This window comes from Chanos chanos, chromosome 5 (assembly GCF_902362185.1).
Source record: "Chanos chanos chromosome 5, fChaCha1.1, whole genome shotgun sequence".
Classification (NCBI taxonomy): domain Eukaryota; kingdom Metazoa; phylum Chordata; class Actinopteri; order Gonorynchiformes; family Chanidae; genus Chanos; species Chanos chanos.
Genome location: NC_044499.1, coordinates 24,808,355 through 24,833,831, shown reverse-complemented (window position 1 = coordinate 24,833,831; position 25,477 = coordinate 24,808,355). Strand labels below are relative to the sequence as shown.

At 40.6% G+C, this 25,477-nt stretch overlaps 1 protein-coding gene across 1 annotated transcript in view; it reads right to left on the bottom strand.

The window, feature by feature from the left end:
• mep1bb (meprin A subunit beta b) overlaps nt 1-24,768 on the bottom strand; it is a gene marked incomplete at its 5' end in the record, with an annotated part of 28,863 nt that extends 4,095 nt beyond the window's left edge. Inside the window, 14 exons of the mRNA XM_030774816.1 lie at nt 8,457-8,649; nt 9,160-9,370; nt 9,794-9,973; nt 10,476-10,946; nt 12,025-12,240; nt 12,998-13,150; nt 13,672-13,890; nt 15,554-15,732; nt 16,224-16,341; nt 16,810-16,888; nt 17,100-17,143; nt 17,233-17,278; nt 19,358-19,383; nt 24,750-24,768. Coding sequence (XP_030630676.1) covers nt 8,457-8,649; nt 9,160-9,370; nt 9,794-9,973; nt 10,476-10,946; nt 12,025-12,240; nt 12,998-13,150; nt 13,672-13,890; nt 15,554-15,732; nt 16,224-16,341; nt 16,810-16,888; nt 17,100-17,143; nt 17,233-17,278; nt 19,358-19,383; nt 24,750-24,768 — 2,154 coding nt within the window. The remainder of the gene's footprint in view (nt 1-8,456; nt 8,650-9,159; nt 9,371-9,793; nt 9,974-10,475; nt 10,947-12,024; nt 12,241-12,997; nt 13,151-13,671; nt 13,891-15,553; nt 15,733-16,223; nt 16,342-16,809; nt 16,889-17,099; nt 17,144-17,232; nt 17,279-19,357; nt 19,384-24,749) is intronic.
• Between the last annotated feature and the right edge of the window lie 709 nt (nt 24,769-25,477).

The following is a 25,477-nucleotide window of genomic DNA, read 5'->3' as shown; positions in this document are numbered from 1 at the left end:
TCTAATCTGATTTCAGAATCCTTTCTTTCTTCTGAACAACCCATTTTCAAGATTTGATCCAATCCGATAGCCGAAATCCAATCAGATTACTTCTGAACAACTTTTTATTAATCATTATTAGCGCAAAATATCAGAACAGCATATTTATAAATATGGCAAATAGCAGAAAACATATAACAAATACAAATATGCTCAGGGTAAACAAACAAAATACTTATAAAGAGAACAAGAGAATGAGGCACAGGCTGTATGTGTTTTAACAGCTTTGGGACATTTGCAAGTTTTCAGCAAAACTTGCAAGTCATTTCAAAATATCTGACTGTAAATGCAGTCCCGAAAGAGGTGGGGTATCGTTTCATCTTTTCTTTTACGAAACGTACAAGAAACATCAAGGTCTATTTTCAATTTGGCTAGCTTAGTTTTAATGGGGTAACATCTGTGTATGATCTTATAGGAAACTTCCTTGACTATTAGTTACGAGAAATTTGTTTGGCAAAAGCCATGTCCAGTTCCAATTAATATCATTAAACATGTTCCAATAAAATACTGCAGGGGCAGATGAAACAGTTTCCCTTTGAATTATTCTTCTAATACATTTGTTGGTGGTTTTAGAACTAACTATGGGACAACCACCGTCAATGTAAAGATTCTTGCAATTAAAGTGAGGAATTACACAATTTTTCCCTTTAAGAATGCTAGACAATAAGAGCAGTCTAGCACCACTTGGAATAGTATCCATAACAATAGCTTAGTGTCATGGAATAACAGGAAACGGAAATTTGTCAAGGAATTCTTCATATGTTAAAAGATGACCATTATTACCAAGTAGCTGACTAAAAAGTATAATACCTCTATCAAACCAAACCCTGTTAAACAGTGTTTTGTTTTTGTATGTTATGTCTCTATTATTCCATATATAATATTTATGTGGGGAGAAGTTTAAGAGCATTTGTTTGTGAAAGTCTGAGGAGAAATCAGACATCTAAATCAGCATCTAAGGAGAAAACTAGGGCCACCAAGAGAATTCAAGACATAACACTTCTGAACAACTGGGCTCAGGCTGCTAAGAAACGTAACGTCACTCTCTCTGGACGATCCTCTACATCTTTACGGATGTTTTGTGATGTTGTAATGCTCACAGCGGCAGCAGCAACAAGAACCAAGGAGGCCGGATGTCATTCATTTCCAATGACTGCTGGATTACACTGAGCACCATGGCGCGATGAGTCGCCTGGCGGAATTTGAAAACGTAAATATAGCCTACAGGTCAGTTGTGGGCGTGGCTACCTAAGTTTCTTGTTTAATGATTTGTCAAACAGCTTTGCTGACGGGTAACCTAAATAAGTTTGAAAAACTTCTCAGTTGTGATTTTACACCCCTGACTGAAAGCACAAATGGTTTCAGCAGGTTTACGTACCCACCTAAGAGGAAATTCTAGACAACGGAATGCATTAATGGGCAACATTTAATACAATATAACACAATTTCACAATGAGACACGAGCCTATATTTTGAGTGACAATTTCTTAATCAAGAAAACTGTAATTAATTCAAATAACACAAAATCGTGATACAAACTCAGTGAAAAAATTGTAATCTGAACAAACATTTGAGCAAACAACATCACACTGCAATTTTCGTAACAAAAAAAGAAACAAACTTACGGATCATGGATGCACTTGCAATATAGTTTCTAAAGTTTATTCCACACACGGGTATAATGCTCAGACCTGAACAATGACATTTAAAGATGCCCTAACTGAGGAGGACAGGTGGTTGCAGAATTTTACAAGCAAGTAATAGTATGGATCAGAGGCACAGCAGAGCAGTTCCAAGGAATCACTTTTACTTTCTCCTTGCAGAACAAACATGCAAATTCTAACCCTGTAAGTAAAGGCCGTCAGTAACATTGCTACTTTGTATAGGGTTGTAAAAGAAATTATATGAACTATGCACACACATGACCTACATACAAACAAACAAATTCAGTGATTAGCATTACCACTTTGTTAAAGGACTACAAGAATAAGAACTATATACTCCAGGAAACACACAAGCAATGCAGTGAGTACCAATGTCACAGTGCATAGGTTTGTAAAGGAACTGCAGACATTTAACTGTGCAAACAGGGGGTGGGTAAGTGCTAGGGATGCAACGGTACACGGTATGTTATGGAACTGTTCGGTATGCCCCCCACGGTTCAATACGGTACACGGTATGTTATGGAACTGTTCGGTATGCCCCCCACGGTTCAATACGGTACACGGTATGTTATGGAACTGTTCGGTATGCCCCCCACGGTTCAATACGGTACACGGTATGTTATGGAACTGTTCGGTATGCCCCCCACGGTTCAATACGGACACGTGAACTGCGGTATTATGATATGCCTGCCATTTTCCAATAATTTCCAAAACTTGCTTATTACTGCAGACTACATGCAGGCTACAGACAAAAGTCATAATATTACGATAATAAAGTCGTAATATTAAGGGAATAAAAATCATAATATTATGAGAATAAAATCGTAAAATTTCAAGGAAAAAAACCCCATAATTTTTAAGTAAATATATTACCAGTCATGCTGCTATTTTTCTGAATTGAAAGTTTTATTTGTCTATAGGGAAAATAAAGAATTCATTGTTTAAATGGTGATATGTTTATATTTTTTCTTAAGTATAAAGATACCGAAACCGTACCGTTACTGTGGCCCAAAAACCGCGATACATACCGAACCGCAGGCCCACTGTACCACTGCATCTCTAGTAGGTGCACTGCACTTAAATGTACTCACAAAAACAAACAAGCAATGCAGTGAGCACCAATGTCACAGTGTATATGTTTGTAAAAGGAGCTATAGACATTTAACTATGTATAAAATGCAGCTGGGAGGGGGTTGGGGGGGCGCAGTTGTGTTCATCCTCTGGGGAGTTGGGGGGGGCCCAATGCATTTGAGTGTCCGTCCTCGGGAGGGTGGGAGGTGATGGCCCTGGACTACATGTCAGGCACTTTGTAGGCTTCCCGCATGCTTTCTGCATGAGGACCCACTCTGCCTGTCTACCTAGATTTCGGCCTTCCAATGGACTTCTGAGACAATGGGGTTGGAATGGCTGATGAAACTCTGACCCTCTTTGCTTCCAGATGAAGTGGCATCCCATCCTCTGCTGGGAAGAGGTGTGATGTCTTTCAGCAGGGTGCTTAATTTTTCTAAAAGTTCCTCAAGTCTGTCTTGGTCCTCAGTGAGATATATTTTGTCCATGATTTGTTTGGAGAAGTTGACACATTTCTTCTTTAGATCTGTTTTCCTTGCACATCTGTGCGGGGGCAAACCACAGTCTAAGGTCACCTGTGTCTCTGCAAAGAAAGAAAATGGCGCTGTTCTCTTATTGATTTTGCACTTTGTGATGCATACCCCCGAAAGAATTAAGACTGATTAACAGTTTAATGATTACGCACGCTTAGACAGTAACCCTCATAAAAATATGTTTTACTACTTAAGTCCTTCATTTATGTTATACATTACTAATCAGACAGCTTACCCTCACAAGTGACTGGCTGGCCGACAACCTCTGTGCCCAAACCATCTCCTGAGATCGGGGTCATACAGCTGGCCATTATATTTCTCGGGTCCTTCTCTGAGGGGAAGTAACTGGTTCCCCTAAAAAGCTCAGCTCTTACAAACTGAGCAAGATGCCGCTTCACCTCACTGACCTTCCTCACACCCTGCTTTGTGAGCTCTGCTACTCGCTGCTCTACTCTTACATCCACAGGCTCGCGAATTGATGCTTCATTTAAAAGTATCATAGTTGTAGTTTCATATCAAAGTATCAAGTTTCACACTCCATAATATTGTATTTTAATAAATGTGCATCATGTCTTAGTACTTTGTGAGCAGATTATTATGTGATGATTATTTTATTACCATTTCTCCCGTTGCATGCCCAGCACGCACATTTGGTTGTGTGACAATTTGTTAGACCAACCTTGAATTTAGGGAATGTTGCTATCTTACTGATTGATATGGCAGTTGGGCATCCCACCTTTTCTGTGTCTCGCCAAAGAGATCTCTGGCTGCCAAAACTGTGGTCCATCATCTGTATAAAGTGAGGGAAATTGTAAGGAAATTGAAGGATTTACTGTCTGTACATACACTCTTTACTAAGATCAGTTAACATTGGTAGAGTGTCTCTGCACACTCAAGGCGGACATTGGAAAATAAGTGAAGGTGTATGCAACACAGGTAAACAAGATACTCCACAGAAGCTGACGTATTCCCATTTTATTAGTACCAGTTGTTTCTTGTTGTCCATGTCATCTGTGTGAAGATACAGGAAAAATAAGTACATCTGTAAACATAATTACATAGGCCTAGATATTTTATAGCGCCTCAGAATTTGCTTGCTCTCGTGCATGTCAAGCCTGTTCGCGTGTGTGTGTCTTGTGTTCACAGAGTAGCATCCTTTTAGCCTTTTCCTTGGCATACCTCTGCTTCTGGGCTGTGGCAAGGTCTTTGCCTTTATGGCAGACAAGAACCTCCAGCCCATTGCCAGTAGACCTGGTTCATGGGTAAAGGTTGCCAATCTGAATAACAACCAGTGTTTGGGGTAGTTACTCAAAAAAAGAAATTAGTTATGAGTTACCAATTATTTCTTTAAACTGTCATGGGATTACTTTATTGGTTACTCCTTTTGAAAAGTAATTACACTATTCATTACTTTAAAACTACAAATTCACCAGTTTACCACATAAAGATACAAGGACAAACATCATAGTCCTTTACTTTATTTTCAATGTAATAGCCTAGTGCAAAGTATGAACACAGTTAAAGCATAACTTATCAGGCTTTAATTAGCAAACTGTACAGCCAAAACTGGCTGCAACAGCATACACAGTAAAAATGATACATCAGATCCAGTGGTTAACTACCGGTAGTTTCTGAGGTAGCTAGTAATACGTTTTGGTATCATCAGCAGGCGACAGCTGCATTATCGGTATTTTGTGCTTAAAAGTAACATTAACATTTTAAAGCTCTAGATATCATTGTCCTGGTTGGCAACACCTTATTTTCGGGATTTCTCAAATGTAACAGACCATGCTAGCTAGCTGACCAACCAGTTGTCGGTCTTGTACCATTTAATGGGAGCTGTCACCCAGTCTCTCCTTAGTGACAGTGGGTAGTAATATTATAGATACACAATTAAGGCGAACAAGTGCGTGTCGCGTCATAACTGCTTCTATAATCATGTATTTTAACATCGCTGGAACACTGTATTGACCAGTTAGCACCCAGGACCGGAACTATCAGTCTGATAAGTTAAATCTGAATATTCAGCACAAAAAACATTCTTTTGAAAAGACATGTGTAACGCAGGAAATGTCATTTTAATAGTCCAGTAACTGTAATGTGATGAATGAAATTTGAACTGTAATGCCTTACTTTACTTCGTTATGGAGGAAAGTAATATAATTACAGTACGTCACTTTGTAACTCGTTACCCCAACACTGATAGTAAATAACACCACTTAACCTTGTGACAAGCAAATTTATCAACTTCTTCTCTAGACATTTTCGTTAATCGTCTTACTCGCTAATTCACCCACAACAGTAACATTAGTTAGTTAGTTACCTCACGTTTAGCCAGTTCTTTTCAGAAACCCTTATTTGATATCTAGCTAGCAATCATTTGTTCATTGTTCATGTCTTTACCTTTGTCATTGTAATGGCGGTCCACAGAAAAAGTAATAAACTTAGTTTGCAACTCTTCCTCCACCCCTTTCATAAAAGAGTCTGGATCGGCGGAGTTATCAAATTGTGTCATGTTTGACATTTAATTCGCCATTCGCACGAGTGTTTTGAAACCTCTGTCAGATACTGCGACGGGAACGTCAGCTGTGGTACAGCTGGAGCGTCAGTAGTCACCTAACAACGTAACAATTAATCACAGCAGAGCGTCCCTCCCGCTGATCCAATCTAGCGCCCACCTGCCAAAATCGCCGGGACTTCACGACAAAAAAGTTGAGCAAAGGTCAACTTTATGCAAATAAGCAGCGACTGCGTCGAGCGATGGCCAGGCAGAAGGCAGATGTGTTTCTCTTATATTCTTTCGCTGCGGAACGTTTTCTTAAACTTTAGTTCCCATATTAGCATTTCAGTTCCCATAGCCACCGATATGGAGGAGAAGCTGATTGAAACGGTAGTGTTTGAGGCAAGATCACACTATTTACAGGAAAAGACATTCCCTCTAAAACATATTTTTAAGCGGGAATGCACCTGATTTGCAGGTTCATGCAAATATTGGGCGATATATTAAAAGGTCTGCCTTTAAGAAAATACAAACATACAACTCCACGATGAATGCAGCAAAGACGAAGTAAATATAACATATAAATAAATATAAAACATAATATGTATTTGTAATATTTACGTTGGAAAAATATTACTCTCCTTTAAGCTAACCAGTGTAGTAACCATGATAAACAATGTAACCATAATGTATTCATTATTATAGGGGTGAATCAATGTAATCGTTTATATTAACAGCTATATAACTATACAATCCTTTGTATTGCAAGAAACATCAAGTTCTCTTTGTTCAGAAAGAAAAGGCCTGTGCGGCCCTATAGAGGACAGCATGTGAGATAAGGTTGGCGTTTCTGCCAGAGTGTTGAGGTCAGTCATAATATATGGAAAGAGAACGGCGCCTCTGCCAGAGTATTGTGGTCAGTCATAATATATGGAGAAGGTGAAATATTCCTGGTTTGTGCTATATCTCGCTCCACCGCTTAGCAGGGCAGTAAATATGGTAAACATAAAGGAACTAGACAATAATGACGATAAGAGGAGTCTGTGAAGATGGGCTGGCCGAGGTGCCCCACATACAAAGAGACAAAGTAATGTGTATCTTTTTTGAGAAAACGTGTCTTAAGACCGGTGCTTTGTGAGAAGGAGTCAGTCACTCCCCGGGACCTGACTCAGTTTGTTGTATGCCTTTTGAACTCTACAATAAACTTACACTGCATCTGACTCATTGTTAGACTCCTATTGTTTTGTCTCAGAACAGGTATCGTGTGGCGTTGGGACTCAGTCTCATTTGGCCCAGGCTGAGAATTTCACCCACATTTACTAGTACATGTTTTTTTTGTTGTTTTTTTTAGAAAATTGATACATCTCCTATCAATACATTTGTATGATTTACATGATGTGAATAACCAGCAGTTCTAAACAAACGCTCCGCACTACATTCACCTTGCCTCTTTCAACATGCTATTGTACTGGAACTTATTACAGGCCTCATCTCTCATTTATTTACAGTCTATGAGCTTACGTTGTTTGTGTGACGGACTCGTCTGTGTGAGTTCAAGCTGCCCCGATACCTACTACAATTTGCTGGTCACGGAATTCGACGTCACACCGGTGTGAGCGCAAGGACGTGCAGGGAGATTCGCAGACAGTGGTTCAAAGATTCTTGTCCACAGACAGTTGGCCGTGCCACTTCCAGGGGCCGTTTGTTCACTTTACCTGGGGCTCGCAGCTACGTGTTTGTGAGATACCTTATGTGTAGGCTACTGATGACCGACTGGTCCAGCAGATTCAAAGTTTGCAGTGTCATTCGGAGAAATGTAAGACCAGGGACACCTTTGTTCCTTTAAAAATTTCTCTCGGGGGTATTACCTGCTGACTTGGAAGGACCAACAGTAAAGTGCGTTTTTGAGGGCATCAGTGGTGACGTAGGAAAACAGAATCCCCGAAACCTTCACTGACTAGGAGCTGAATAAAATATCAGATTCCACTCACTGCCAAATATAAAATATATAGTGCAGGAAACTTTAAATGAAAGCGCTGATACACACAAGAATAAAATCTGCACTTAATACGACAATAAAATTAAAATGACCCAAATAACCAAAGCTAGGCTAAAATATTCATATCCTAAATGGGGGCAAATCCTAACTCCCCCCCCCCCCCTCCCCTTTAACTACAGCAACGTGTTATATGCAAGCATGCTTTAACTTTATTTTCAAAGCATTACAGGCCTCCTCAAACAGCAGGGGGCAATGTTGTCTTTCAAAATGTTTTAAGTCAAGACCGTTCTATCAGTTCGAACAACAGAGCTGACGTTTTAAAGAAATGAGTAAAATAAATTAATTAGAATGATTTAGAACAGAACAGTTTGAGATTTTCCCAGAGAAACTCAGCAACATTTTTCCTGTCTGCTTCTCTAAATGTTGTAAAAGAAGATGAGATTTATTCCAAAACAATTACTCACACACCAAAGGGTCATCTGATTATAACAAATATGTAATAATTCACTAATTACACAAACCTGGACCTTTGGGTTTGTAAACATATACCAATGTCACGATTGTTTGGTCCTTTCAGAAATGCCAACATGGGTAAAACGTGGAATTATTTTGCCGAATCAAAGTTTAGCACTGTAGTTTTGCTTTTGCATTACGATGTCGTCGCCTGCTGCCTGCATCCTCTTCTTGTACTTTTTCTTAAGGCACACCACACTGGTTATTGTGACAATCAACATGACAGCCAGTACACACACAGAGGCAACCACTGCTGTCACAATCCAGTCCTGTGTGGAGCCCTTAAACTGGCACCTGTCACCTGTATACCACCAGTCATCTCCTACTTTACACCTAGAGAGAGAGAGAGAGAGAGAAGGCAGGGAGGGGGGTATGATGAATTGCAAGAATAAGAGAGTGACAGAATTTTGGACTGTCTGATGAGAAATGTTCATAACATGAATCTGTCGCTATCTTGACACTTCTGAGAGTTCTGAATATAGATTGAGACAAATTAGCCATAGCATTACAAGCTGTAGTAACAGTCATGAAAATTCATGTTCTGGATATTTACTAGAGTTCCATGAAGGGTATGTGTATATTACATACTTTAACAAGAGGATTCGCCTAACTCAGTGTCACTGCATTATTTCATCTCATTGACCTAGAGACTGAGGGAGAGCGTGACGGGGTGTGAGCCCAGTGTGTTTGAATGCATCCCCTGATAACCAGCACAGGAACTTCACAATACACGTGTGTATGTGTGTGTGTGTGTGTGTGTGTTTGGTTTTGAGTACTACAACAGTAGTGGTCCAGTTTGACCACTGTTAGAAGGTACATGGCTAACGTCTCCTGTGGTTGTACCTGCACACAGCCACGCCCCCGTTGTCCAGCACACACACTCCGTCGTTCTCACATGTCACTTTGTCACAAGGGCTGCTTGGTTTTGAAGTGGTGGTTGGTTTGGGGGTTTCGGGTTTGGGGGTTTCAGGTTTGGCGGTGGTGGGTTGGGAGGTGTTTGGCTTGGCTGTTGTCGTTGAGGGGAGGGGCTGAGATGGCACCAGATGAGAGATATCTATAATAAAGTCAAAAATCAACTTCTAAGAGCCAGCAGATACTATAATAATAGAACTATACCATCCAGCACATAACTGAGTTATGATTCTGAAATTTAGCACCAACATACATGAATTGACCTCTTCAAAGAAAAATCACGTCACTAAAGAAATGAGCAGAATTCACTGACATCCCTGTAAACCCATAATGTGGACAGTGAGGCATTTTCTGCTTTTCCTGTAGTTTTTGCTCTGACTAGAGACAATGTGTACAAGTCATATAATTAATACAGCTGACTCTTTGGAAAACCAGACCAACTAGGACACTAAACTTTGAAAACAGAGTCTTTCACTGTCTGCTGAAATGAATTTACTGCTGTACCTGTCTTGTTATTCTTCTATGGGACAAATCAGCCCTATTATGGAAGTTTAACAGCACCCACCTTCCATTGTTAGGAGGAAGATGGCATCTCCTCCTTTGATGAAGTCTCTACTGCGGGCTCTGGCCTGGGTCAGGTATACATATGTTCCCAATCCTGGTCCTCGGAAGTACTTTGTGCCATCTGCTTCTGTCACCTCCATCCCTACCTTACGAGGGTTATCCCAATAAAAGTTGGTTGACCCTAAAAGAAGATAAAAAAAATTTGGAGATATAACAGATTCAGTTAACAAAAGTGCTATGTTGAAACTGTGAGAGAATGATCACTGCTGTGGTCTTAAAGAGACTAAAAGGTGGTATCTTTTGGAAAGGAAGGATTTTCTGGGAAGATGTAGAATTTGCCAAACCTGATCCCTTGCAGAGGAAACTCTATAGGTTCACATTTCCAGTACTTCATATTTTCTCAGAATCTCTGACAAACAAAGCGCATCTCCCCAGAGAGATCATGAAACTTAACTACACATCAGATGTTCTTACCGCCCTTGTTACTCACAGGAGTACCTGATGCAATCCCCTTGCTTTCACTGAACCATGAAAATGTTGTTACTAACTTAACTCATTTTAACTCATTTGACTAAGCAAAGTCAAGTTTGACATAAATTGACATTTAGGTGTTGAAGTACAGCCACGACATCTACGGAAATAAAGGCAAAAGAATTTAGCTGAGGGCAGAGATGGTTTTTCACCTGCTATTACTTGCGTGGGGTCTGTGGTGATGCTCCTCTGGTTGGACATGCGTTTGCGTATGTCTGTGTTCTGATCCATCAGCATCATGGTGATCTGCTTCCATGCACTCGGCCATTCCAGGCTGGCATCCACAGCATTGTCCCCGGACGTCAAGTGGGCGAAGGCGCCTAGTTCCCCAGGGTAGTCGATGGTACCGTTGGGGTAGAGACCCATCTGGAAGGTGTAGCCGTATTTGGAGTGGAAGCGGGGGCTGTAGATGGCCGTACCCTGGGGGGTGGTCTCCATCACACTGAGGAAGTTGTTCACGCGCCATATGTGCTCTGGGCACATTGTCTCAGACACATTAATGTCATCCAGAGACAGGCCACCGGCAGAGGACCCTGAGCCTTTGGTTCCTTCAAATATCACACGGAACTTTTTGGAAACTGCCAAACTCACGTGATGGAGCTGCCACAGGTTCTGGGGGGGTCCTGGAGAAGAAACAGAGAAAGTTAGCGAGAGAGAATATTTTGTCACGTTCATGACACATGCTGAAAGCCAAAAAGCCTCAGAAACTGCTTACATCTGATATTTAGCCCCTTTCAGATATGCACTCACTCACTCATTATCTAAGCCACTTGTCCTAATTAGGGTTGGGGGGGGTTGCTGGAGCCTATACCAGTGCTCATAGGGCAAAAGGTGGGGAAACACCCTGGACAGCTCGCCAGTCCATGCAAGGCAGACACACAGCTAAACACACTTACACATTCATACCTAGGGGAAATTTAGTGTCTCCAATTCACCTAACCTGCATGTCTTTGGACTGTGGGAGGAAACCAGAGCTCCGATTCAGCCGGATCGGACATTAAACAGACTTTACTCTGCCAGCTCCCTTGTACAAAGTTCGTATAATGTCCGATTGAGTGCATGTGCGAATAGAGCAGATCATGGTATGGAGAATTCATAGCGAGCGAATGAACGTGCTGCAGCCATCTCTATCATGTGACTGGCATGAAACCGGAAGAATACAAACATCTGAGGGTGAAAAAGAAGGGTCATTTACATGAAGACGATAACGTAAATGTCTAACTGGAGAGACGACAACATTCAGGAAGGGCAGATGCCGAAATCGTCAGACAAAAGTCGGTAGTCTCGTCCGCCATATTCGAAAAAAAAAAAAAAACCCACTACGATATCCGCAGAATACTTTTTGCGTCGTGTCCTGTCTCCCGCTCCCGCACGCTCTACCCAGGTGCCACCCCTGGCCTAAACCAAACGGATTATTTCCAGTAGGTGAGAACACATCTGTCACAGACAGTCTCCTGTGTGCTACATTTGTGAAATGGCAACTTCGGACAATGTCCGAACCTAATTCTGCGGACATAGTCCATTGTTCATAAGTGACAATGGCTTATGTTGTCAGGATAATCCACACCATTATGTAATTCATTTTATTTATATGTCATCACGATATTGCATTTCCTAATAATGGAAAATAATATCTGATATCTTATCTCTATATAATACCTGTTCCTTATCTGAATTAGGTGAGTGGGATGGATGCGTTACCATCGATTGTTTGGATGAAACGTAGTGTGCCGTTGGGGTTGGCCTCATCATACTCTCGAACCCAGATGCTGAGCTGGTCAGAAGTGTGCCCGCTGTTATAATAGAAGAACTGGAGGCACTGGTAGCCTCTTTTTGGATAGAGCAATCTGCTCTCCAGCAGAGCCTTGTTCCCTGAAGTGGCACTGACTGTGCTGAAATGCATGAAGTAGCCATGTCCTGGGGAGAAGAAACACACGTTTTGTCACAAAGCTTATAAAAGGTCTTTGAAGAAAAGGCCACTGGAATGATTCAGCTCTTGAACAATATGTGATATGTGAATCATTGTTCTCTTTTCTTCACTGAATGATCCATCTCAAAGGACAAGGTGTGATGTCTTGCTGTGAACAGTGACTTGAATGGAACTGAACTATAAGTGATGCTTTCTTTGCAGGTAAAATTGCTCTGTCATAGACAATGATGCCACAGAAAACAGCCAATGGTATTGTATAGCATTCAGAAATACAGGTCATGTAACGGTTGTGGGAGCAAGCACATAAATAGCTAGAGAAAGCATTTAGTCCAAGTGGAGAGCCAGTGGACTTAATGGCCTCAGTTGTATGAAGCTGATATTTGATGCTTACTAACCCAGACTCATATGCCTGTGCAAAGAGTCTGACTGGCAAAACAGTGGTTAACTGATTAGACTGTTGTGATGTAGGGTAGAGAGTAACAGGCTGTTGGAAAAGCCTTTTGTACAGTGACAAAGGGTATGTTCAACTCAGGCCCACAACATATGAATGATTCACTTGGCAGATTTTTACTGCCAAGATAATTATGTTCTCAGAACATTAACTGTGTAAGAGAAAGATTACAACAAGTTATTACAAAATATAAAAATCAGTAAAATAAATAACAGGAATGTGAAAGAACTGTTTGAAGATTTGTCACTAGTCATACTCTGAGTGTCCAAGGCATGCACGAAAGAGTGTCTTACCGGTGCAGCGGCCAAGGTTGGTGTAGTCCGTGGTAGGTCCACCGGTTACTGTGGAGACGCGTTCCCAGTCCGCCTGGTCTTCTGGACCTTGGATCATTCCACAGATGTTTTCACGCTCAAAGTCACAGGTGTCCAGGAAGGTGCTAGAGCGAGCTAAGGTAACAGGCAGACACGTGCCAGCCAATCAGGCACCGCCATTGCACACAAACTTTGAACTGTCATAAATTCTAAAGGTGCCTCTACAAAGATTAATTAGGTAGTTATGTAGGTAGAATATTCAGTGCTGTCGTTTAAAGGGACACATTTAAGCGAAACATCTTTAAGGAGATATAAGGTATGCAGTGTTGCCTGCTACATCAGAGGAAAGATGATATATTGTTACTATCTCACATATGTCTTTTTCAATCCACAGTGTAGATTTCACGTAAGGGCACAATGTGTTACCATGAATTTGTGCCAAAGTACACCCTAGACAAAGGCAATGCTTTTAATAGGGTACTCCATTTGAAGTTAACATTAAAATTGAGAAAGTCCCTCTAAACTGAGACGAGAGGGTTTTAAAACTCTGAGAAACCTGTTGCATTGTCACTCAGATTAACAGACGGATGTGTGTATATAGATGTGTCACTGTAGAATCTGCTTGGTTTTTATTTATCTAAACATAAGCGTCTTACCACAGCCATACATCCTGTTGAGCTTGAGAAGGTCACTGTCGCTGAACTCCATACGCTGACCGATCACATCGGCAAAGGCGGGGATCTTTGTCACAATGGTGGGTTCAGTGCCGTTTCGGAAGGCGTTCTTGCTGTAGTGCATCATGGAGGTGTAATCGTATGGCACATTCAGTGAACTGGATGTGCTGTCGTTGTATTTGTTAAAGTTGTGCTCCCTTCCTGTGAAAATATCACTATATTACTCATAACACCCATTATCTGTGACAGAAAATGCTTTTCCTAGAAAGCTGTGTCTCTGCACAATTTAGTTGCAGCTTTCTGAACACAGAATATAGGTTGACATGGTTATAAATGACTCTGAATGGTTGAATAGGGGTTTTTTTTGGAGGAGGGGGGCTGAAGGCTGGAGCAAAAGCCTTTATACTCTGTGATGATCTTTCAGGAAAAGATTCGCCCAACTCTGAGTAAGGGAATTGAATTGTGGGAATTGAACTGTGGGAATTGTAATACGTTACTGAACACAATCATCCTGCAGTCTGAGTACAGACAAGTTAAATTAGAACATGTACTATTTGATGTCGCTTCAACATTTGCCGTTTTCTTACTTGGTACAAAACTACAGTGGCCCAATGAATTGTTCTGAGATAAGGGATTCAAAGTTATAAAGCAGGTCAGTAATAACAAACATGCATGTTGGGTAGCTTTAGAAGTACACAGAGCAATAAATGTCCTGCAATGTGGTTCTAAAATTCCATAGATGCAAGGACTGTGCTTTACTCCAAGGTGGGAAATTCTCCTTCTGAAGGCTTGTCACGCTTATCATACTTCATCCCAAAACAAGCAGCTGACTCAAACGTTTGCAGTCTTTTAGAGCATGTGGACATCAGAAAGCAGAAACCAAATTTTGCATAGTATAGCCTTCCAGGAGAGGCATTATCATGGCTTTGGATCACAACAGGAATGGTGGAAAAGACACATGTGAAGCATTGCGTTCTGTGTGAATGCTCTTCCGATGCACAGTCAATTAATGCGCTTTGTGTGTGTTGCTTGCAGTTTGTTTTACAACGAAATGCTAGTTGCTTTACACAGAATTGTTTACATTTCCAGTCAGTCGTCTGACTGTGTCATCCACATGTTTGATTGGGCACATTGAGCTGAGATGCAAGACATAACTCAGAACACATGAGCTGAACATGTGATTGGAGCCCTGACCTTGAATCAGCTCGCTCACTACGTCAAGAATGAGACCAATCAGAGATTGGCTGTCCTGTTCCTCCCAGTCAGAGGTGGGGACTAATATATAGAGATCTGTTATGATCTAACTTTAAGTTTAAACAATGGATCTTCAGGAGAGTCTTGGTCCATTGCTCAGCAAATATGGAATCTTTAGTTTTCTTTGAATACTCAATATCTGCTGAAGTGCCCAGGCAAAATCTTTGCATATGAATTGTCATCACTTGTGAGATACTGGATAGTCTTTGTTCCATAAATGTGAAGTTGTTCAAGATCTTAGTGTTATCTGGCTTATCATCCTGGAGTGCTTAATGTATAGCTGAAGACACACCAAATCTATAATTTTTAATATTTAAAGAATTATCCAGCAACAAACTAACACATTTGTGTTTCTGAGCAGGTAGAGCAGTAAGTCAGACGCGTGATTGACAAATGGATTGATAGATTGATTGAACAATGGGTCTGTGATCTGTAGATCTGATTGGTTGTTGATTACTACTGAATGTGTGACAGTGCAGAATACTTCTTGAATCTGATGGAACGATCTGTGACTTGCTCATGGTGATCAGTCCCTTGGTGATCAGTGCCGTGGTGATGGGCGCCGTGCTGACTGGTATAAGTGAGTTGAGAGAAGAAGTGAGTCAGGTACCTTCTGAGATACGGTCCCACATGATGGTGACATAGTCGTCGCGGTCGGAGCGAGACTGTTCGTGCCAGAAACCCAGAGCGTGCAGAAACTCGTGCTCAATGGTAGCGATGCGATCACAGCCGCTGCCGATGGATAGCCTTTGTTTGCCAACCCGCCGATTACCAACAGAGGAGAAACACCTCGAAAACAACATTTAAAGCCCAAATGTGAAACATATTTCTCTTTCATTCACAAGCATTTCTCTGGTGAGGTGTTTATGATTACTAAGAACAAATGCACAGCAGAGAATATGCTGGTTTCTCAGGTCAGTCTGCGGTTCTGTCCTCTGACAGGAGATTCATATAGAACCATCACCTACAACATTCTAGACCAGTCCCATGGTAATTTATCATTTCATAACCCCTGTTTACTTTTTAAGGATGTCACCTGTCTACCCCCCAGTTACTCACCAGTCTTCCTTTATTATTTACTGGTATATGACATGTCCTCCTTAAGGAAGCTTTTGTCAACAAACATTTTGTGCATTTTTTTCTTTTATTAAATCAAAGGAAGATGTGTATTGTGATAATTGTCACACTGATTTTTTGCTCGACTACATCATGGATGAATGATAATTTCTTCCCAGTAATAAAAACAAAAATGACCCTTTAAGGTTTAAATGGTAACTTACCCACTGCCTTTAAACACAGAGATGTAGTTCTCCTCACCACTCCAGGGCTTGAAATCAATGCATGACTTCAGACGGTACTGTTCAAAAGCCTTCAGGATCACCCCTTTGGCATTGACATCTGACACACACACACAGAATATCAACAGACATTTAGTCTTCCATTTCCAGTCCACTGTTCACCCTACAGATTGGCCTACAGACTAAATATACCCAAAATATATAAATATACCCAAAAAAGGTTAAGCAAATCCAGCTGCCCAAAAATCTTTGGCATAATGTTATCCTAAGGTCGGTGTGAGACGTGTGATGTGTGGCCAGGACCCTACTTTTGAACTTTTTTATTTTGTGGAAATATCGTGTTCTAGGTTCTTCATTTTACAGCCAAAGTAGTTAGACTGTATGGTGCTTGGCAAAGGTGTGTGTGTTCATGTGTTTGTGTTTGTGTGTGTGAATGTGTGCATGTGTGTGAGCATGTGTGTGCATGCGTGCATGTGTCCGTGTATGCGTGTGTCCGTGCATGCGTGTGCATGTGTGTGTGTGTGTGTGTTTGTGTTTACATTCCTTGTGTAGTCCCACTGGAACTTACCCAAATCATCCTGCAGATAATATGGAACAGTCTTTGGCCACTTGTACTGATCTCCAATGATGGAATTCTTTTGTTCCCTCTGACATAACAATTATAAACAATATAAACAACATGCTAGCACTTTCTTCTCTTATACACACATGAATACAGGTACATGAGAACATATGAATACAGTTCATCAATGTAACATGGAACATAATCTAAAAATCCTAGAATAACACAGCTCAACCTGTCCAGGGGTTTGGCGGCAAAGAGTTAAAAAAGCTGTTTTAATGTGGAGTGGAACTCACCTCATCATACAAGATATCTCCTTCAAAAAGGTCTAACCCAGCACCTGAAAGCCAGCGAGCAATCAGGCATTACGGCTGCACACAGATAGCGGCATGAATCATAATAAAGTCATACAGTCAAACTTTCACTAACCTTCATTGACATCAAACAGATCAGCTTTTCCATCGTCAACGTCCACCTCTGCCAGAGCAAAATGCAGAATAATTCAACATCACAAATGCTTGAATTTTTTCATTACTCTCAAAATCAGTCTGCGGATTTTGATGGTTGTATCATAAATGTATGATGCATGTAAGAAAGACAAAACAAGACAAAAAATTTCTTACCGATTATTCTGGAGGTTGGCTAATTGATTGAAAATGAAAAAAAGAGAAGGATTAGATGAGAGAGGAGTACTTCTTCTGAGAGCAGCACTTTGACCATATCTCAACACAGATCTCACGTAACCCTATCTCAACACAGAACAACTCTTCACAAAATTGTGGTTGAACAGAAAAATTTAATTTTAAAATTGAAAAACTCACCAGACATTTGATGGAAGAGCAGAGCAGGTTTATAATACTGAAAACAAGGAGTATGTGTGGTTTGCTCTGGGCCATTTTACCTGCATGCAGACACAGAAGGACCGAGCGACTGAAGAGGACAGTGTTAATTGGACACTCCAAGACCTGTTTAGGCCATAAAACCATCCATAACCAGATACGTACATGAAGCGCAGAATGATAAAAGAGATATGAAGTGTGTGTGTGTGTGTGTGTCAAAGGGGGGAAATAGAGAGAGGAAGATAGGGAGGAGATCAATAATTGACATCTACAAGTGCTGTGCTTGGAGTCCTGTGTGATAAAGTCCCATTTCGTCACCTTAATCACAGCAATAAAAATATAAACAGTAAAACTACACTTTAAACTGCATACACATTCACCTCTCTCTCTCCTTCTCTCTCTCTCACTCTTTCTCCCTCTCTCTCACACACGCACACACACACACACACACACAAAGAGACAATTTTGATGACTTTGAGAACCTGACAGATAAGTAAATGTAAATCATTAATCAGAAAATGTTTTTTTATGTGTGATATTTATTTATTTGTTTATATATTAAAATATAAATTTTTACCATTGTTGTTGATTTTTTTTACATTTATACTTAATGAATTTTATTCAAGTATTTTATTTAAGCATTTATGAATTTCTCCCTGTTATTTAACATTGTTTTTCAGCCTTTACACTCAGATTATAACCATTTTAAAGATAACATTCAATCTCAGGCAGAACAGTGAGACTGAGCATCTTAAGAAGCCTGTTATTCACCTAGATTCTCATATTTTTGCATCTATGCGAAAGTTCACTGTAGTTCTCAGTAACCATGTAGCAGTGTTGTAAAGCAGTTTTCCTAAAGAGAGGTATGAATGATTCACTGCCTCCATTCTTAGCTTTTGGATCATTCTGGATTCATTTCTGTGAGTTGAAGGTTCAGACAAGCATTTTCAGTTTCTACTTCATCACCCCGTCTGTGTGTGAGAATATTGTAGCTTTATTTAAAAAACAAAAAACAGCTGCCACACCAGCCTTTTGTCTCGCTAGCTCTCGCACCTGACTTGTTGAGGGTGACTACAGAATATAGCGATCATTTTTCAATAATGTGTAGTAAATGAAACGACTAGTTAGTGGAATTATAGTCCTGTGTTGCAAACAGAATGGGCATTTTTATCTTATGGCCATCTACAATGACATGAATCGATTTGAAGAAACATAATGGCTGACGCACGGACATGTGAATCACGTTTTCTTCCCGAATAATAACGAGGAACTTCGGATGGAAAAAAATATGCGTTTCCACCGCATTATTTGTGTTTCCCGAATAACGTGTTGGGATTCAGGTACACCCCTAGTGTGTATACTCTATGAATAACTGAACTGGTCTTTTACTTAGTCTTGTCCCTTTAACCATTATACCAGTACTTAGATAGGTAATTAGTTAGTTAGCCAGCTATTTATTTAGTTGGTTAGTTAGTCAGTTAGTCAGTCCATTAGTTAGTTAGTTAGTTGTTTTTAGTTAATTAATTAGTTAATCCTCTTCATTCTGGTTTGGACCTAAGGCTAAAACAATTCTTTTCCATGTCAGCTGGTTTTTGGTTCTTTGGTTTCTGCTTAGGACCATGAGACATCTATCTTCTCCAGTCCAGTCACCTCTGCACTCTGTCACAGCCTGTGTGTCTGACGTCAAAGTCGACTCTTTTACACTCTGTCACAGCCTGTGTGTCTGACGTCAAAGTCGAATCTTTTACACTCTGTCACAGCCTGTGTGTCTGACGTCAAAATGTCCTTACCTGCACCGTGATCCAAGGTGTATTAAGCTTGTGTCAGTGCCTCTCCATCAGTGGTGACTGATGGAGAAGTGTTTTTTGCACTGATGCGTGTGATGTGGGATTTCTGTTCATTGACATTCAGACCAATCTGTTTTGCATACATGCTCCACCTGTTTGATTTATTGCGGAGGTGGAGGTGTTTTGATGAGATAAGAGCCAAATCATCCAAAGCAAAGGTCTTCTAGGCTTGAGACCATGGTCCGCTGGATTCCTCGCATCTGATACTGTTTGGCACATCACCCTGCTGATGGCAGCAGTAGATGAAGTACAGAAATCCTTGATTGAAAGTACAGATACACTTGGTAAAATATTACTCCAATAAAAGTCCTCCTTCTGAAATTCCACTCAGGTTAAAGTACAAAAGTATTGCTTTTAAATGTGCTTATATATCAAAGATAAAACCATTGTAATTTATTATGGTTATAATGTTACTGTATTATTTTTACAATTAGATATGTTCCCACTTGTTGCTTAATCTGCACAGTTTCCGCTCTCATGCTACTCTGAACACACACAGTATAAATCCAGCTAAATGCATCTGACATGTCTATTCACATGATCACGAGTAGTCAGCATGCAGGTGAACAATTCCATGTAGGAGATCTGAGTGGATGCGGACACGAAACAAACAAGATTTGAGAATAGGCAAGCTGTCCCTGTAAGATTCATTTAAAAAAGTTGACAGTAAACATACATTATAAAGAGGTTAAACTTGTAATAATAATTCAAGTATCTTAGTAAACTGTGTGTGTGTGTGTGTGTGTGTGTGTGTGTGTGTGTGCGTGCGTGTGCGCGCGTGTGTGTGTGTGTGAAAAGTGAAAGCTATGGTAAAAATATACTGTATGGTAAAACACACACACATACACACTGAAAAAGGTGATGGCACTACTGTCAAATTCTAAATTAACTAATATCACATGACAGGGAGTTCAGTAAAACCTGGAGATGACACTCAGAGCCATGCTGATACACAGTGTAACAGTGTAACAGTAAAACCTCGAGACGACAGTCACAGCCATGCTGATACACAGTGTAACAGTGTAACAGTAAAACCTGGAGATGACACTCACAGCCATGCTGATACACAGTGTAACAGTGTAACAGTAAAACCTGGAGATGACACTCACAGCCATGCTGATACACAGTGTAACAGTGTAACAGTAAAACCTGGAGATGACACTCACAGCCATGCTGATACACAGTGTAACAGTGTAACAGTAAAACCTGGAGATGACACTCACAGCCATGCTGATACACAGTGTAACAGTGTAACAGTAAAACCTGGAGATGACACTCACAGCCATGCTGATACACAGTGTAACAGTAAAACCTGGAGACAACAGTCACAGCCATGCTGATACACAGTGTAACAGTGTAACAGTAAAACCTGGAGATGACACTCACAGCCATGCTGATACACAGTGTAACAGTGTAACAGTAAAACCTGGAGATGACACTCACAGCCATGCTGATACACAGTGTAACAGTGTAACAGTAAAACCTGGAGATGACACTCACAGCCATGCTGATACACAGTGTAACAGTAAAACCTGGAGACAACAGTCACAGCCATGCTGATACACAGTGTAACAGTGTAACAGTAAAACCTGGAGATGACACTCACAGCCATGCAGATACACAGTGTAACAGTGTAACAGTAAAACCTGGAGACAACAGTCACAGCCATTCTCAACTGTGACATTGCTTTAGTATAACAGTTCTATAAACAAGACTATTTATCAAGAAATGGTAATTTGAGACAACATACTACGAGTTTTGTCATTTATTTGACTCTTTTAGCTAAAATTGTTCTGTCTGGATTCCATTAGAATTCCAGTTATTAGGCTCTGTTGTGGTATTTCCATCTCAATATCAAACACTTTTAAAGCCAATAAAGTTGATGTAGTGAGGTGTGCTCCACTCAAGGCACTGTTCAGTGATATTCTGTGGGGTAAGAATCTGGTTTATGGTTTGTACATCCTCTTCTTGTGGGAAAACCAGCTTGCTCTTGCCTTAGTACCCCATCAATGGAAGCACCCATCCTTTTGAATTGCATCCTGCAGAACAGATTGACACCTCACTTTTTATCAGATTTGCTGATGTTGCCTTTCTCAGGCAGTGTGAGAATAAGGCTTTTGCTCCAGTGTTGTGCAATGGCATCATTGGGCCCAAATCGTTTTTAAAAGGGAGGTCAGCTTTTGTGTTGCTATGGTAATGTAAGTTTTCAGCAGCTCAGTGTGTAAACAATCAGCACTTGGTGCTTTGCCACACCTCACGGCCTTGATGGCTCTACAGAGCTGTGATTCGGATGGTTCTGATATTTCGAGAGGGTGATGGACCTGTTGGACTGTTGGATTCTGGCCGACTGAGCCCCATTGCAATATACTGCACCCAGCTTACAGTTTCATCCATCTCTGTTGTTAATAAGTGCGCTTTTCTGTAATTTCAATTCCAATTTGGCCACACAGCTGTTTGGTGTAGTCTTTTGTAGACAGTTCTTTGTTTACCTCTGGCCACTACCTGCTCTGTTTGTGAGCCCAGTTCTTTACCAAAGACTACCTCCTCTCTTCTGGCACTCCCTTTCACTTCCCAGTTTTTAGTCACTACTCCTGCTCTGTTTGCACAGACAGACGTGGGGAGCCAGTTCTCAAGAGTGTCAGGTTGACCTTCCTTATTTTGCTGAAGTTCCATGTTGCTGGTATCAGCCATTTTTGCTCCTTGTCAAAACCAAGCATTTTCTTTGCTGCTTCAATGTATGTATATTATTTGATGTTCCTCCCATGTATTGTCATCTGTGCTTGACACTTTTTCATGGACAATAATGAAAGCCCATTGTAACAGGAAGCAGAGATGAGGTTTCCACGCAGCCTAGATGGTACGTGGGACTATATGTTTCTATTTATGCCTGAATGGGTTTTCAAACATATGATGAAACCAGAATGTACTGGCATATAAAGGGTAATAATATCATAACTGCTAAACATGCTTGCATTGTTGATCTGTGGTTACCATGGAAAATGTTCTTGTGTGGTTTAAGGAACTTCAGTTGTTGTGTATTTGCTGTTTACTAAAGTTCACTACTAAGACCATATTTTCGGCTTGTGATTTACCCATCTTGATATGTAACAAGGAATAGGCCAGTTCTGTCATACTCACATATGATAGATAGCTATGTTTGAAGCCTAGGTCATTTAGCTGGGCTGTGTTCATAGAAACAAAGAAACTGCGTAAGTGAAGGAGGTCTGGTCACATGATTATATTGCTAATAACTGATGAGTTCAGGTAAAGAAACTACAGGCAGAAACATAATTTAGGTGCATAAGTTAGATGATACTGCAGACTGGGATCATTGGTCATTAGTCTCCTGTAGCGGGTTCCAGTTCTCTAATGGAGCAGCCTGGCTCTGAGGCTTTTAGTTCTCGCCTTCTTTTCAGCACAGTCTGACCCCATCATGAACAGTGTAACTCAGGCCTTTCCCTCTATTGAATTCTGATGTAATTCTCAATAAAGGTCATTGGTGGAGGTATCTGCTGAAAATGAGTGTTCATGCAAAATGAATGGAAAAGGATGGCAGATTTGTAAGGTGGTAAACTTTAATTATTTGACTTTAGAATAATAAATGTAGAGATGGACACCAGGTATAATGATAAACTCCAAAGACAACCTACACTGGTACTTCCACTCTTTTATTTATTTACTTATTACATTTCTGATTTGTTCAGAGCAAAACAAGATTTATGCATAAATGCTGAAAGGACCAAGTTAATCTGTGGCTGGAAAGACTGGCTTTAGCTATTCACACACGCTCTCCTAAGGTATACATTGATTTAACACAGTTTATTTTTGCAAACACAGTCAAAAATAAAAATGAGGAACAGAATCTTAAAAGTGCATTCATGCATGGTCTTTGGCAAATGGAAAAAAAAAACAGTCATTCCCTGAGTTGTGCTTAGCTTACCTACAGTAAATTGCATGTGAGGTAAACACAGATGGCTAGGCAGTAACTGGACACTGACTGACAGTGGCAGTGGCTAGGAGAGATAAAAACGAGTGAAAGAGAAGGTTGTCAGGACTCCAGGTATGACAGCTGTAGGGCCCGTGCCACCTGGCTGTACTCGGCCTCTTGCTCGTCCTGAAGAAAACAAATTGATCACGTCAAAGAAAAAAAAAACACGTTTGGCCACTGTTAAGTCCCAGTGAATGGCAGACACTCCTCATCAATGTGTAATGTGTGTGTATGTAGGTTTGTGTGTGTGTGTGTGTGTGTGTGTGTGTGTGCACGCGTGTGCATGTGTGAATGGACTGCTGTTAGAACATCAGGGGAAAAAAACCACACACTGACCATGTATGCAGCGTAGCTGATTCTGTGTCTTAGCCTCATGTGAGCGATGAGGTTTCGGCTGCAGTACCCAGGGTCTCCCCATGTCATCCCTGCACAGATCGGGCAAACCTGCAACAGACCAGACCAGAAACCTGAGAACTGAGAAAAGCTCCAAATAGTGGCGTTCAGACAGGAACATACAGACAACAAATGTTTCAATGTCTATATTACAGCTGTACAAATGAAGATGGTAGAATAAATAAAAGCATACTATTTATTTAAACTGCTGAAAAAATATGAGATTATGGTTTTTAACTCTCAAAAAGAAGACTGCACTTGTTTTTTGTAAATTACTTAATTTTACCACACCAAGAGTATGTTTGACCATAGATACAGAGTTACTCCTCCTGATTTTATGTTTTAAGCAGAATTATTGAATAAGACAAGTAATTGAGAAAGTTAGTGATATACAGTGTTCCAGGTCTGACACTGTCACCTGATTTGAGGTGAGAGAATTCCATATACCCTGATATTCCACAAACCTTGACATCCCACAATCAAATCTTTAGTCTGTATGTCACAACTGTGTTTTAAAAGAAAGGTTTTTTTTTCAGCAGTGTCATCTGGTTTGTCACGTTCTGTTGAAGAAAAATTAGTACCTCATGAAAAGGCGTGATTTATTTATTTATTTATTTTAAAGAATATTTTGCAAGGTTCCTCCCTGATTCAGCTGTTACACACATTAGAACATGGGTAGGAGGAAAATGAGAGTGTGTAGCCAGGGGGTCTTTTAGATGGACTGACCTGCCTCTTTCAACATGCTAATGTACTGGAACTTACCACAGGCCTCATCTCTGTGGCATGAATCGTTGAACAGTGCTGCACCAGAGCCATATCTCTCAGGTCCTGCAGGGGGCAGTATGGACACGCGTACACCCTGACTGCTCTAGAACAGACAAGGCACACACAGGAGCACACACACACACAGGCACACACACACACACACACACATTAATCCTGGAACATCCTCCTTAGCTGTCTCCTTCTTGTTCAGACTTTAGACTGAGTGGCGGAGCAGCATAAACTTTGCTATGATCTGTGTGTGTGCGTGTGTGTGTGAAGCCCTGTGTAAACATGTCAGAATAAACACGTGTGAGTACAGGGACATTACACTTATAAACTCTTCAGGGATTCTCCATGGCTTCACACATGACTGACACATAGACCTACCACATAATACTCCAAACACAGAGTCAGTGACACTGACTTACTGAAAGACATTTTAGGGTTAGTGAAGGTCTTAATCATCATTAAAAAGGTTGCTTTATCACAGAGATGTTTTTTTTTTCAATCATAATGTTATCACGCTTAATTTTAATTTTCATATTTTCAGCTCTTTGATATTATGCCAGCACATTGTCATATCAAAAGAATTACTTCAAAGTAATTATTCACCAGTCCAGCTTACCTTCCCTCATCTGACATCAGGTTAAATAAGGGCAGAGCCCCACCCACTGGAGGTGCACTAGAATAAGAGAGGAATAATTAGGTTTAGTTTTTCTCTCTTCCCCTTGAGCCCTCAGAAGAGAAAATAAATATCTAGGTGAAGTGGTGGTGTGTCAGTGTGAGGTGAGAGAACATACACACAGTCAGGACAAGTGTCTTATCAGCCACAGATTTAAACT